This window comes from Primulina eburnea, chromosome 15, assembly GCF_022965805.1.
Source record: "Primulina eburnea isolate SZY01 chromosome 15, ASM2296580v1, whole genome shotgun sequence".
NCBI classification, from domain to species: Eukaryota; Viridiplantae; Streptophyta; class Magnoliopsida; order Lamiales; family Gesneriaceae; genus Primulina; species Primulina eburnea.
The window spans coordinates 32,051,662-32,068,255 of record NC_133115.1 but is presented as its reverse complement, the minus strand read 5'-3'; the positions used below and the strand labels follow the sequence as shown (position 1 = coordinate 32,068,255).

General features: G+C 32.2%; 2 protein-coding genes across 2 annotated transcripts; one reads left to right on the top strand and one right to left on the bottom strand.

Annotated features, from left to right (window-relative positions):
- Positions 1–704: 704 nt before the first annotated feature.
- LOC140813548 (ubiquitin-conjugating enzyme E2 28-like) lies at positions 705–3,598 on the bottom strand. The gene is made up of 4 exons (XM_073172106.1): positions 3,341–3,598; positions 2,673–2,800; positions 1,443–1,547; positions 705–1,048 (listed from the first exon to the last, which is right to left on the bottom strand). The coding sequence occupies exons 1-4, from the start codon at positions 3,408–3,410 to the stop codon at positions 905–907; spliced, it is 447 nt and encodes a 148-aa protein (XP_073028207.1). The 5' UTR covers positions 3,411–3,598; the 3' UTR covers positions 705–904.
- Positions 3,599–4,424: 826 nt separating this feature from the next.
- On the top strand, positions 4,425–9,200 carry LOC140814306 (uncharacterized). The gene is made up of 7 exons (XM_073173248.1): positions 4,425–4,684; positions 5,393–5,431; positions 5,737–5,874; positions 6,121–6,260; positions 6,492–6,580; positions 8,427–8,539; positions 8,796–9,200. Exons 1-7 carry the CDS (start codon positions 4,547–4,549, stop codon positions 9,162–9,164), a joined length of 1,026 nt encoding a protein of 341 aa, XP_073029349.1. The 5' UTR covers positions 4,425–4,546; the 3' UTR covers positions 9,165–9,200.
- The last annotated feature ends 7,394 nt before the right edge of the window (positions 9,201–16,594 follow it).

Here is a 16,594-nt window from a genome sequence, read left to right as displayed (position 1 = left end):
ATGTGGTGAAACTCAATCGCACTCACTTAAAAAAAATAAAATTAGATCATTATGGGGTGAAATTCACTTTTCATTTGACTTAAAACCCGTATGTTCATCGAGCACGAGAGTCTTAATGTTTGAAACGAGATATCAAGTTCCAAGACCTAATTATAACAGAACCACTTCTCATGCCCTTTCGACGAAAATAAACATATATCATTAAATCAACACATCAACTCAGTTGGAAAATATCGCAAATATTCAAATTTCAAAGAATGACTTCATCATTGAATTCAACCAATGACAAAATATATATTATACAAACTTAATTTTCCAAAACTCATTAATGAGTTTTTAAACAGAAAATTAATTTCAACGGTCCATGGGCTTTCACGTTCCTAATTTCTGAAATTTTTATCCTTTTTAACATCTAATTTTTGTTTTTTTTATGAAAATAAAACAAACTTTTTTAGACAAAAAAATAAAATGAAATAACTAAATATAGCTTTGTGACATCTAGTTTGATCAAGAAAATGGTAACACTTTTCAAATATGATTTTTATTCAAGTCGAATGAATCTTTTAAAAAACTGAATCATGGTCATACATAATGCATTTTTAAAGCGCAATTTCGTTTTTCGTTTAAAACCTATTTTAATAGTTCATTAATGTTCAATGAACTCCATATAGTTCTCCCCAAGATACAATATAGATCAATAGCCATAATCCAACACCCAATTCATTATGGAAATCACATCTCAGACGCACCAAAAGAAAAAACGTAATTATCGAAAAAGTTATACATACAATCAACCAGATCCTTTGTCAACCAAGAGAGTAATAGATTGTGCATTTGTCTAATACAAAGAACAGAGAAAATGCATATAAATTTTACATAGTTCATGCCATTACAGAAGATGGCACTAACCCATAGCGTATTTCTGGGTCCAGCTCCTTGCAGTTTGCTCATATTTGGCTCGGTCCGTCTTGTACATATGAGCGATTTCTGGTACCAGTGGATCATCGGGATTTGGATCCGTCAAAAGAGAGCAAATGGAGAGCAATACCTGAATATAGTCAAGTCCAATCACTACCTTAAATAAACACAACTCGAGATCACTACTGTGTAAAAGGAGATTGCGAGCAAATTAGTGATCTCCTTTGAGTAAAAGATAAATGTAATAAACTTGATATGACAATACTAAGTTGGCACACTATCTCATTGTTGATCCTTTTTTTTTGGTCGGCTAGAAATATTTTCCCAAACTCAGTTCAAGAAGGAGGTCCCAACTCTGAGCTCAATTATTCAGACTTGGGCTTTAACTGGCATGGTGCACATTTGTGATTAAGATTGAAAAAAAAGGCAGTAGAAATTAGGATGTTTGCATATGCAATTCCGGTCCGCTATAAGGCCATTATAGTTAAGCTGATGAGAAATGATTCCGGTCAAAGAATATTAACCTTAGATATGGTTAGAGCAGGACTCCACTGCTCCTTCAAGATATCAAGGCAAATACTGCCATTGCTGTTTATGTTTGGGTGAAAAACTTTTGTCCTGAACGCCACCTGGAAAAATAAAGACACGATGAACTTTTCTATAAGCCGCAATGCAAACACAAATTAACAATGTAGTGTAGTTGATTGCACTGACAGTTGAAAATTATTGTAAACTGGGATTCAAAACAAACTTGATATAAAAAGCATACTTCGGTGAATTTGTTGGGTTTTTTATTAACAACTAACAAAAGCTAACACAGTCTACCAGAGTTTTAACTTGCAAAACAAGAGGCAAAATAAGAAAAAATTTGGAAAGGTCATAATGCACGGACATTGAAGATTCTGATCTAATTTTTTAATGATTAAAGTATAGGAACAAAATAATCATGCAAATATTCTTTTGGCTATGCTATGTCCGACAGAAGAGCGCCACTGATTAATGGTTAGTTCTCATCCGGAAATCCGGAATGCAACTGGCAAAAAAATTTAATCCATCCATTAATCACCTTAGTTCTCAGTACCTTCCGATAGCGTTCACTTCTGTTGTTCAGATGGCATCAACTCAATATACAAGGATTGTTATTAATTGCATTTATATATGACACTATTCACAAGGTAACTCCCAATATTTTCTTTATTTCAGTCCATTCCACAAGAACTAATATTTTCTGCTTCTATTTTTTCACATAAATATAAATATTCTTATAATTCATAAATATAAATTAATTCACATAAATATAAGTATTCTTATAATTCACCTCTAATCAAACTACCAAACCATAACAAACTCTGGCAACACATCTAAACATCTTGATGAGGGTCAAAATCATTGGAAATATTAAATCTCAGCTACAACCTATACAGAAAAATTATACAAGCTTAGATAAAAACAAATGTAGGAAGAATTAAACAGGCAGTCAGACTCAGAATATTATGCAAAAAGATGACGATCATCCACAAAGTTATTTTCTTATACGATATAACGATACTAAAGCTTCAGCTGATGGATCCAAAAAGTTGCCTCCCAATAAAACAAATGGTTTTGTATTATTCTCCAACCGAATCTTGTCACACACTAAATCAACAGGTGATGCTAGAAAGAGCCATAAAAAATCCAGACAGCATGACCTTTGAGGTACTCTTCTTCTGTCAGCTCCAACCAATCATTCTAAGACAATTTAACTATTCACATACCTTAGGAGGTTTGAATGGATAATCAGGGGGGAAATGAATAGTGACTAGAAATACTCCTCCTGCATAAGGGCTATCTTGAGGCCCCATTATTGTTGCTTGCCAGTGAAACATATCCTCCCCAACTGGACCTGCCAATGTCAGAATAACAAAAGGAACGTCACACCTCCATCTGTAGAAATAATCTACATATTCTATCAGCTATAAATCTACAATTCCCTCTATCAACAATTGTTAGTAAAAGCATACAAGTGAAAATGCCAACTCACAACACTACTATATGAAGAAGAAAAAACAGTATATGAAGTGTTCGAATGATTCTCCAATTTTAAAGTCCAGAAGGCAGAAACACATCCTGCTGTGACTCTCTTCTGTTTGAAAACCTCGAGATGATCACTGGAATTCCTGGCAGTGACGAACTCAAAATCTCAATATACATGCTTGAATTATGCATACATATCTACCTATCTAGTATGCACCAACAGTCAACTAACATGACAAACAAATCTTCCACCTAATCCTTGTTAATTAAACTTCGACACGAAGCGTCAAATTTCTTCATGGAAAATCTAATAGCACAAACCCACAGATCAACACCCAAACGCTCTAAAAATCACATCAAACCAAGAAAGAAATACAAAATTGAAAAAAAAAAGGATAAGAAAGAGTACCAGCGCTGCATGATGTGGGTGGATCTTTCTGAAGATCCTTAAGCTCCTTCAAAATCCGTTTCGAAGCCATATCAGCAAATCGACGCTCGAAACCACCGATCTGCTATCTATATTTCGAAAGGAAAAATGGTGAAATTGGTGTGTGGAGAGAGAGAGAGAGTTGTGGCTGTGGACTGACTGACCCGAGGAATTCGATTGGAAGAAATTTTGATTTGATATTTCAATAATTAATTTTCGTCTGGTTCCTCCCCGGAAACTTAACAGTCTGACTTTAAGGATTGCAACGGGTGGGTTCGGGCCAAACCCGCTCCATAAAGAAAAATTCGGACTCGAATCTGACCACCTCGTCTCTTTTTTAGACTTTGACAAGAATTAGATAAACTATTAATAATAATATATGCTATATTAATATATTTTTATTATATATATATATATATACACACACACGCACATATAATAATATATATATTAGATGAATGTTATCATCATTTGTCGACCAGTAAAGCTACGATATTAAACTTTGATATAAAATTGACGAGATGCTTGATAAAATATTTATTTTGTAAAATATTGATTTTTTAAATAATTTATTGAAAATTATTTTGTGATGCTGGAACATTTTTTATTGTTATTGATCTCATTAATTTTTATCATATAATATTTATTTTGTGAAGTATTTGAATTTTCTAAACAATTATTTATTTTATGAACTATTATTAGTTTAGACAATTTCTACTCTTAAATTTAAATAATAAATCCATGAAACATAATTATCATAATATAGTTAGGTGATGTTTTGTTATTATTTTTTAAATTAAAATATTTATTCTGTGTTTTGAATTTTTATTCGATTATTTTGTTAAATAATAAAATAATAATGTTATATAATAAAAAGTTATATATAAAAATTTTATATATTTTTAAAAAATAAAAATTATAGGGCTGATTTGGATGAGTCAGGTTAGTCGGATTTGTTTGTCTGGATTGGGTTCGGGTCAAATTTGAGTTAATTTTATGCTCTCCGGATCCAACCCACCCAAATTGATTCCACGTGCCCTTCCAATAAAATCATAATTGAACATTTGTGTCTAATAATAAAAGACCAAGTAGCCAACCTTGACCTTTGGCCCTCCGCTCTTTGATGGTCGTCGCCGCCGGCTTCAATCCACCGTCACGGACACTAGAACAGCACTACAGCGTCTGAACATGGCGGAAGAAGAAGTGTTAGCAGAAATTGAGGCTGTACGGGCTGTTTACGGTGACGATTGTCAAATCATCAAAACCTATCCCCCACACCTCCACGTTCATCTTAAGCCTCGGACAGCCGATGTTTCATCTCAACAGGTTTTATAATGATTGATATTCAATATTCTACGGATAATTAATGATTGGAAAATTTTGTCCGCGGATTCTTGTTGTTTTAGCGGTTTTCTCTTCCTTAATATGGGCTTTTTAGCTTGCGTTGGCTGAATTTTTTTCTGATGCTACGTAGTCTGTGGATTTATAGACTTTGCAGCAGTTCAAGGAAGCGTAACATGACTGAAATTTTTTTTCTGTGCCTGATGGAAAATATTTCCTTCACTGTTCGTCTTGAGCAAGCCTCATATCGTAATATATTCTTGAATTTCTTTGGTATTTTTATTCGACATGCTGAATTATTATATTCTTTGCAGCTTTATTAATCTTTGACTAGTACTAGATAATATGGGCCATTCTAAGTTCTATCTATTTAGTGGCTTTTGCCAGTTCAACTTACGAATGAATTTTGAAGGTTGCATTTGAAAAAAATAAACAAAACCTTCATTCTGTAGGTTGATGACTCCTTGTTTGTGGGATAGCAGTCCTGATTATATGCATGAAATGACTACTTTTTTGTTTTTCTTAATCTATTTAATCTGTGAATACAATAATCTCTTCTTACAGCTACACAGTTTTCAATAATCTCTTCTTACCACTACATAGTTTTCAATTAGGCTTTATGCATTGGGTGTTGAAGTTAATTTCTTTTATTTACGGACAATTTAAATTTTTTTATAACATTTTTCTGTGCAGTTCGTGGAAGCGATTCTAGGAATTCAGACCAGTCCTCAGGTACACTCACACCTTGGCGCTTCCATCTTTTGGTAATAGAATCTTGGGATGATACATTGCTTTTCTGGTACTTGAATTGCTATCTGTTGGCTGTATCATGAAAGATATCAAAGTATTTTGGGCTTTTTCTCCTCACTTAGTATTTTTTACACAAGTTTTTGGTTCTACGAGGATATCTTCTTTTTTGCTTTGGTATTTCTACACTTTGATTTTTTAACTACCATCTTGTATTATTGAAACGTAGGTTAGCAGTCAATTTTTGTGTAAATGCCAATGTGCATAATATTCAACATCTTTTGTTGCAGTACCCTGAAGACCCACCAGTTATTTCTGTTGTTTATTCCAAGGGCCTTGATGAACAGAGGCAAAAACATCTGATATCCAGCCTTCGCGACAAAGCTCTTGAACTTGTTTCCTGCCTTATGCTCATCATTCTTTGTGAGGTACCCAAGTCTGGCATTTTGGCGTAGTTTTTTATTTTTCCTAAATGAGATGGTATTGGGCAGGGGTCTCTATGTGCGTGGACATGTTTTTCCTGTGGTAACTGTTTAAAGGTCGAAGTAGTAGTTTCCTTAACCTTGTTTCGATTTATTTTCCCTTCATTACCCCATTTTTCACCCTTAGGTTTTTAAATACTGAGTGAATTTGTCTCAATTTTTGATAGTCTTGATTGCTACATGTTATTTTAGGAAGCTGCAGAGATGCTCTCTAGTATGAATCACCCTGATGGAAGCTGCGCGTTATGTTTATATCCAATAGTTGATGAAAACGTGGGGAGCAATTCACGACCCTTTATGAAGTTAATGTCTTGCTTTCATTGCTTTCATTGGTAAGTATAGTTAATACCCTGCAATGGCTCCTCTATAACTATGAATATATCGGCATCTGGAAAGAAGGGGATTTTGATTTTGTTACTTAAGTAGTCATTATAATCTTGAGTACCAAACTGGTCAGCGGGAGCTTTTGAATTGCGCTTTTCTAAGTATGTTTGGAATGAAGTCAATGATCCTGCAATGGCTTGAGTTATTAATTTATGTAATTATTTTGTTAACTGTTGCAGTGATTGCTTCATTCGATGGTGGAATTGGATCCTGACGCAATGTGAAATGGGCGTTGCCAATTCATCTTGTGCTTCAAAATCTTCTGGAAGTATGCAAGACTAATTTGTGTTTGAAATAGTATTTGTGTTGTAAATTGTTCGCTTCGCTCAGTTGGATTGTGCATCTTGCTCTTACTTTTGTTAGTACTAAACAGTCCTACTTTCTTGCTACAATGTTTTCTTTACATCATACTTGTGCATTATGAATTAAAATTTCTGATGAATCTAACTACTATTAATATTTTCAGACATTTTTTCGTCTTTTTTTAGTACTTCTGACTGCCACCCTTCAACAATCTATGGGTTAATTTCCTTGTGTATCAACTATCATGTGAGTGTCTCATGCAAGCATTCTCTAGTGATATTTTATTTCTCCAAATATAGAGGCGCTGAGTTTGTTATTTGTTATTGAAGTATTAGCGAATACAAATAGTTCATAGTTATTGTTTCTGGCATTTGCATTTGGACCTGTGGCACAAACAATGTTCGAGGACAGAGCTAGAGCACAGGAGATACTGGGAGAAAGTATGATTTATTGCTTGGCAAATTTCATTTTTGTGATCAATTATAAGAAGATTGCCATGATGTGGGGGGTTAAGGTATCTACCTTCCTCCTACTGGTTGCATAGTTTGGTCTCTTGACTGCTGTGATTGAAATGGCAGGCCACCTCTTTTCCCGTTACATATTTCGGCCGTGTATAAAAAAGAGAATGGTAAAATAAAAATGAAGATAGAATGTGTACTATTAGTCTAGAGGGTTTAAATTTATTTTTAGGTGGCCAGGACTCTCTTCTATCACGCATGCCAAGGTTTATTTTCACACCATAGTTTAAAATTGCTATGATACTGAAGTGCACAATTGAGAAGTTGCCTATGTGTTTCTGGGTCAAGCTTAGTGTAGGAAATTACTATCAATGCCTCATTACCCCACATTTCTATATGCAGGTACTCCATAAATTTACAGTATTTATATGCAACATATTTTAAATTTTGTGTTGGTATAGTTGATGAGTTGAATGAGTATGATACGATACAAGTTGCATAGTCTGCATCCTGTATGTAGATAGTGATTCTGATCATACTTGCTATTGTTTAGACAGTGGACAATATAACTGTTTGGGCTAATTCGAATCATCTGCATTTGTTTGCCAACTTTTTGTGTATAATATTTTTGCTGTGAGATTATTTGCCAGAAGAATCTTATGTTTGGAGCTTGACCTGTAAAGTTACTTTGCATCAACAAAAAAATAAACTCTATATGGTCGGGGAAAATATAGAATTTTACGTTGATTGAATTGAAATGATTTCGAGTTCTGTGAACTTGATTCCGGATTCATGAACTTGATGTGATTTCACACCATATTGTCTGGGATATAATTGCATACTGTAGGTTAGTGATTAGTTCGTACTGCTTATGTGGGGGATTTTGAGTTGAGTTGATGCTTACCTTTACCTGTCTTAGAATCTTATTACGTGGTCACCATAACATTTTAATTACACAACATCACAACTCTGTACTTTTCAACTTTTTTCTTTACCGATTAACTTGCCATTCTCTTCTTTGTTTTCGTTTTTGTTTTCTCCCGTTTAGTATTTCAGCAATCCTTTATTCTGTCTTTGTGTGTTCTCCAACTTCACCTCACTGTATACCAACCTTAATTTTACATGTGTTGTGCCACTTGATGCATTCGTCAATTAGGCTAGTTAAAGAAAGAGAAGGATATCACATTTCACACCTCTTTTGCTTTTTTCTGGAATTGAATGATTTTGTTCCTTTCTCTAACCTCATAAGTTTGAATCACTTTGTCTTTCATCTTTAAATTCTACTTGAGTTGGAGTTATCTGATATTTTGTTGTTACTCCTTAATTCCTGATGAACTTATGTATCTTGTGAAGGCTTGCACGAAATGACAGAAGAAAGTATGCCCAAGTGCCCTGTCTGCCGTGAAATTTTTCTCACCAAGGATATTGAACATGTGCTTGACTTTACTGGGACTGTTACACATTTGGTATGTCAATTAGGCATTCAGAATAGTTTTTCTCTTACTTTCTTTGTTGTTTCTTATTATATTTTAAATTTGATTTGTTCTGAGAAAGTGATGTAATTTTATCCGCTGCTCTTCGTATCTAGATTGTGTTGTTACTGCAAACACGAAGTGTAATCGTAATTACTTTTGTTTAGCTCAACCAATTATTAAGATTATTTAATTTCTTTGTAACATAATGTTTTATAATAATTATTTGATTGTGTTTCTTCAATTGTAGGATTCCGATGAAAATGAGGTTGACAAAGATTTTCTTCAGTCTGATTCTGAGAAACTCAGGAGACAGAAATTTGAGACTGTTTTCAAACTTCAGCAAGAAAATAGTGGCTTGATAGAGGCAAAGAACACTGAGGTCTTGGTGTCCGGCATGTTTCTTCCCCAGTCGGTTTTGTCACATTCGACCGAGTCCAACATGGTACCCAATGAATCGCGAAAAGAAGAAGTCGTAGCTAAATCCAGAGCAAATCCGGGAAGCTCCTTCACCAGGCCTGGCTCCAAGAAGCACAGCAAATCCAACCCAAAGATGCACGGGCCTCAAAATTCAAGAAAACAATCAAGGCAGTGGATTGTAAAGGACGATAGTTTTTGAAATCAAGTCGTCGTTTATTATTATTATTGTTTTTAATTTTGCCCCCTCATTTTTTGATACCCTTTTTAGTAGTACTTTGATTGAAAATTGGAATCAATGATATACTTGTTACTGTAAGTATATTGCTGTTTGGACCAGATAGTGATATGTCACCAGAAAAAGTATTGATCCAAAAATCTGACTCTGGAAGTTAATGTTCGATTCCTGTTCCAGCAAACCTATTATATAATCCGATGGACGACGTTATAGTCGTACGTTGCATTGATTGCTTAAAAAACAAGAAAAAGAGGTTGGCAGATGTTCGATCATTTGAGTGGCGTGGGCTTGTCTGTCGTGTTCTTTGCTGATGATAAATACAATAGATCCGAATCAAATAAATGAAGCTGCTAGTCGTAAGTGCCTTTGCCATTTATTGGAGACAAAAATTTGTGTGATAAGCTCTCACGGGTTATATTTGTGAGACAGATTTCTTATTTAGGCCATCCATGAAAAAGTATTATTTTTTATGCTAAAGGAGCGTTTGGTTCGAATGATAAAGTGGGATAGATTATTTTATCCCACTTTATCCGGCGTTTGGTACGCGTGATTATTTAACCAAGTCAATCCCTCCTCTGAATGATTAGGTTATATTAGGTCGGTTAAAATAATACCTCCTCACCCCCTAGGATTATTTATCATACTCTTAATCCATCCTATTTTTCCAATTTTACCCTTCTCCTAAATTCAAACTCACCACCACTTCCCGCCACCGACCTCCGCCGCTGCCGCCACGACCGCCGCCGGCCGACCGCCGTCCGACGGTCGAGCACCGGCCGACCACCGACCGACGGCGCCGACCATTTCGGCGCCAGCCGAAATTTCCGGCCGCCGGCCCCCGCCGGTTGTTTCCGGCCGACCATTTCCGGCCAGCCGGCCGCCGTCGCCGCCGCCGCCGTCGAGAAGGGGAAGGGCAATTTTGTCTTTTCATCAAAAAATTCAAAATTATCCTACACTTAAAAATCTTACCAAACATAATATTATTTTACACCATATATTAAAATCCTACCACAATCATTTTCTTTATCATTTATATACTAATCATTAGTTTATCATATCCTTCCAACCAAACGTAGCCTAAGAGTATTACTTTTTATTGTGAATATGGGTGAGGTTGATCCGTCTCATAGATTAATATCCGTGATATAGTCTCACATGAGACTTACTCTTCGCTAGAAGGACACAACCGTTTCACTATTGTGTTACTGGAAGGGCTTTGGTACACTCGGTGTTTGAGTTTCTCTTTGTCATATTATGTTAGTCATTGAAGTTCTATGTTCCCTCGAACTGTTTGGATCGGAGATTTGATTTTGAGATAAAATATTTGATTAACAGATAATTACTCGAAAAAGAACTAGTTTGAATTTTAAAACTATTTTCAAGTAGATTTACCCAAATGAAACAAGTAAATTCGCTATTATAGGTATGAAATTCTTAGGTTCAAATCAATCAATCCAAATACAATTTTAGATTATGTTTCAATTTAGGTATTTCAAACAAAAAAAAAAAAAAAATTAAATCTATGATTTCAAATCCATTAATTTGGATGTTATTAAAAATGCATTGACAAATCAAATTCATTCACGTTTGTCAGTAAAATCTATTAATCCAAGTAGTATCCTCATGGAATACAATCAAATTTACAAATTCAATACTTGATTTTTATATTTTTAATACGTAAAATTTATGTTCGATTCAAACCTAATTTGATAGAATAAATTTGCAAAATTGTCGGCAGATATCTTAATTTAAGATTATATAATTCTGATACTTTCAGGATTCTATTAATTCATATAATTAGAAAACCTACTTTGGGCCCAGCCTAATGGTCATATCCTGGAAACTAAATTTGGAAGGCCCACAATCAAAAAGTATTATTATTTTATGTTCATCCCATTAATTAACCACCATAAAGCCCATGATGTTAGTTCCACAAAAATTAGTCAATAAAAGTCATATCTAACGGAACTTCCTAAATGCCAGTGTACCAACACACGCATTGCATGCTTAGACAATATTTATTATTATTCATCTGATTTATATTTTAATGATGATCAAAATGTAATTATAAGAAATAATGAGAAATTAAACTATAATTTTGATATATGAATTTAAAAAATAAATAGAAAAAAAATCAAAGTTGAACCTACAACTTGTTACTTAAAAACAAATACAATATCTACTAAACTACATGTGACTTTCATTAAAGTTTTAATACTTTATTGATATATATAATTATTAAAACAGACCATGATACTAAAATTTAGTTACTCTAAGTCTCAAACTTAATGATACAGTATATATATTTAACATAATTCAATTTTAGAACTAAATTATTTTTCTTAATTTCTATACTTTTTGTATTAGAAGAAAAATTAGAAATTCTTAGCAGCCAAGATTTATATGGATCGATTTCAATAAAAAAAGTATTTAGGCTTCATTTGGACAAGTACTTTATAAAAATATTTTTGTTGTTTTATAGATGAAAAAACCTAAAGTATGTGTTTAGAAAAGATGTTTGTAAAAAATTCTTGAAAATATTTTTTAAAATTGTTCTCCAACTGTAATTTTTAAAGAACAATTAAGACGTATTTTTTTTATGTTTTTAGAAATGAAGACGATGATGGAAACCAAAACATATTACTTTTTTTATTGTAAAAACTTTTTTATAAAATAATTTTTCAAATACATATTTATTCTTTAAACAATTTTCAAAATTTTTTTTTGTAATTTTTTTATAAAAACGCTTTATAAGTATTTGTCCAAATAACACCTTAATTTTGAAAATAATTTATTAAGTCGGAACTTTTATAGAAGTCCTATATTCGAATAGCATAGTTAAAGATTACTTTTCGAATTGGCAAAATTAATAAGTTGACAATCTGATTATCTAAAGGCCAAAATAATATTTTAGTCACTCCACAATTATTAAAACTTTGAAATTTAAGAACACAAGTTCCATTACGCATAAACAAGACGCATTGAATATATATTCAAATATTCAATCGAATAAGTTTATTGTGAGACGGTCTCACGGATTTTTATTCGTAATATGAACCAACTCTATCTATATTTAAAATAAAAAATAATAATTTTGGCATAAAAATAATAATTTTTCATGTGCGACTCAAATATAATATATGTCTCATAAAATTGATACCGTCTCATAAGAGTTTTTGTGGTCGAACTCGACTCGATTCATACACGCGCCTAATTTATCGTAATAAAGTTAATAATAGGTTTGAAGTAAATAAAATTCCAAAAAACCTATCAAGGAAAAAAAACTTGAGTAATTATTCTATGATATATGGAAGCTATATTGTTGTGAACCCAAATTAGCAATGGTAACAATTTAGCTTTCTAAATCTCGCGTGGATCCATTGTATATATATAAAAAACTATAATAATCTCGGGTCGATCCAATATCTTAGATATATATATATATATAATCTATACTATTTATTAAGGCTGAGCACCTTATAAAAACTGCCAAGGAGGACACCATCTTTTTTTTCCAGTTTTACCCTTACAATTATAGTAATATTACACTTTTGTTTTTTTGTTTTTTTTTTTTTATTTCAACACACACTTTTATTTTTATTTCAATCATTAAATATCAATTTAGTCCCTCCATAATTTGTCAATTTTTACTTTAGTCTATCGATAATGATAAAAAAAAATTGTACACACACGCAACGCGTGTGCAGAGTAACTAGTATTTATTAAAGCTGAGTACCTTATAAAAACTGCCAAGGAGGACACCATCTTTTTTTTTTCCAGTTTTACCCTTACAGTTATAGTAATATTACACTTTTGTTTTTTTGTTTTTTTTTTTATTTCAACACACACTTTTATTTTTATTTCAATCATTCAAATATCAATTTAGTCCCTCCATAATTTGTCAATTTTCACTTTAGTCCATCGATAATGATAAAAAAGATTGTACACACACGCAACGCGTGTGCAGAGTAACTAGTATTAATTAAAGCTTATTAACCAAAAGCTTAACCGATTATTTAAGTTTTGAGTTTCATCTCAACTCACATCACATAATTATTAACATATAAGCTCGTACTAATAAATTCGACCCAACAAGTTTTTCGAGAATTGAAAGTATGAGAGATCTTTAAATTTATGTATCATCTTGTGCCTCGACAAAGTTTATTCTTACCATCTTAGCGATAACAAAGCGACGCACTTTGTGTAAAAGCGCTCTTTGTTGGGATAATTGGGCTAATCTTTTTCCATCACTCGATCCCACTCACGATCCTAACTTTTCTTATATTTTTTTTTTTTTTTGTAAAATTAACTCAATAATGGTGTGTAGATCATTTTAATGGATTCATTTTCCATGCATTTGGAACAAGTTCAATAATTAGAGTTAGAGAAGGCTTGAACTTGATATTAAAGAGGCGAGTCGTGCTTTGGGTGTGGAAAAACTTGATATTAAAGAGTTTAAATTGCATGCATAAAAATAAACACAATAAATATATATTATATATACAGTTTTGTTATGTTTCTCGCCAACCGTATAAATCTCTGTACCCACCAATGAGGTGGTACCCATCTATTGGATGTATAATTTTAATACGTTTCATCGCATTTATTAGATTAGTGTCATCTCATTGGTGAACACATAAATGAGCATGGTTTGATTGTTTCGATGGATTCAAATTTTCAAAATTGAAGATATTTTGAATCCATGTCTCAACTTTATTCCTCAATTACAAATCCGAGTCCATCATAAACATCTACGGGATCTGAAATGATAGATTTTAATTTCTTAATTTTTTATGTGAGATCAAAGATAAGTAATGGAGTGTGTTGAGTGCAACAATTGTCCTTGCTGGAATAGTGATCGAATCGTGGTGCTTGAACTGATGTGCAATTTAAAATATTTGAGTTGTACTATTACCACCAGCTATAACTTTTGGTAAAGTGGTAATCATTCAGTTATACAATTACTATCAGAGCTCAGGTAACATGTTCGATTCACATTGATTGCAATGAGTGGAATTTATTTGGATGAGATTTTGGGTTCAATAATTGTCCATGTTGAAAAAGCGATCAAACTGTGTTGCTTGAGCTGCTGTGCGTTTAAATATTCGAGCTACACTATTATCACCAGCTATAGCTTTTAGTAAAGCGGTAAGCGTTCGGTCCTACAGAGTGTGTATGTAAAAAGATCCAAGTGTCTCACTATGATCTGTATACTGTTTTTTTTTTTTTTAAAAAAATTCCTTTTCTGTTTCATAATTCGTTGAGTGTAGTATTTAATTAATTATTGATAAGTGATCAATCATTTGTTTATGTTCTGAATTAAAAAAATTAAGAATTTGCTTGAAAGAAAATATAATTGAAATGATTTTTTACATGACTATGAAAAATAAAATCAAAATGAAAAAAAAAATGTCAAAAAAAACTTGTCATTGTTTCAAAATAAAACCCCCAAAAAAATAATATATCATTCAATATATACTTCTCTTTATAACTTGTTATCCATCGTTACATTTTTCATTATTTCTAAAAAAAATATGTTTATTGTTTCATTTCATTATATTTTATTTCTAAACTGTCTCATATGTAATTGAATTATATTAAATCAATAGCACAAACATTCTTAAAATACATAATATTTAAATATAAAAAAAAAGTCTAATCTATTTAATTAAAATTTCTGCAATACTTCTATAGAATTTCTATTTCCCTTCTTCTTTTTATGGAGTTGTAAGCCATAACCGCGACTCTAGATATCCACTTGGTAAACTCTCAGGCTAACGTAATAATCTGAAATCAGTTAGTCAGGTAAATCACACAGGATAAAATTTGTGCAACAGACTCAACCAAAAAACTATTGGTATGAAAAATTTTACTCTTGACTGTTAATAAGATGTTCACTTATTTTACCGACTCGAACATGCTTGTAAACAAATTATGTTTTTTTTTTAATGGAAACAACAGAACAAATAAGTGCTGAGCACTGCACTGAACCAATATAAGCGGCGCAGGTTGTCGCATTGCTTTAACAAAAACAACGACATATGTATTATGAAATTTATACAAAAAAAGGGTACTATTTTCATGTCCGAAAATGCAAAATAAACAAATTTGTGGGCTCCGATTGTTATTTTATTCAATTTTCAAATCTACTTGAAATATAATTGTAATATACATTGCACATATTATTATTATTATTATTTTGAACTCAAATTCTGATAATTTTTATACTTATTTTATTACTACAATATTCCGACCAAATAAATAATCAAATTTATTAAAAAATGATAAGATATTTAAAATTCTAAAATATAATTTATATGCGCATATAATATATGTATAGACATATCGTTAAAGTTAATTCCGTGGGACCCAAAATCTGCCAAGTTATAGCCAAAATAAATAATTGGATCTAACATTATTTTGGATGAAATATTCTAGTATACAATACACCATATTTCATGTTCAATCACGACACGTGCTGATTTGATTGTTATACAGTTTAAAATATTAAAGTTATATCGATCTATACAACCAGTTATAACTTTTAGCAAAACAGAAAACAACGTGATTCACATAATAAAAAAATAACTCGTCCTTGATCGTTCTTGAACTTCTTTTTTCTATCATGATCATTAAAATCTATACTTATCACCATTTGTGGTTTGAATAATTCAATCCACCGAACAACTTGCCTTTTCTGCATCTTCAACCCAAAAGCTAATCAAAGCAAACCGAGCCTAGACTAAAATTGAAGATTCTAAAATTTCTACACGATGTTATTTATTTTTAAAAAAAAATTTGTCTAAGTTTTTGAAGAAAAGTTGCTAATTTCTCTAGTAAATTTCATTTTTTTAACGTAAAATGAAGATAAATATCATAGAAGAAGGGAAATAAAATAAAGATTGTTCAGTTCGAATTCGATTTAAACCAAAACCCGAAATTAATATTTGACTTTATTTTTCTTAATTTCTACGTAGATTTCTATTGGGTGCAATAATCGTCTCTGCTTGGCAGAGCAATCGAACCGTGGTGCTTGAGCTGCTGTGAGGTTTAAAAGATTTGAGTTGCATCATTACTACTAGCTATAACTCTTAGTAAAGTGATAAACACTCGGTCCTACGATTTCAGTAAAAAAAATTTGTTAATCAAAAGTGTCGAAATCACAGCTCTGAATAAAAAATGAATACCCAAATCAAATAATGTATCCTACTGTTGTTGAAGATGAAATCGTGTCTCCCAAATGGAGAGGGTCAATTAAATGATGATTTATTATCGTTTTTTCTGAAATTAATGAATCTGTACGGCCTAAATTATTGAAGGACCCAAACCGCTGCATCGGCCCTATATATTCAGCAATTCAATAATACGTCTAAGCCCATTAAATGGGTTTTTTT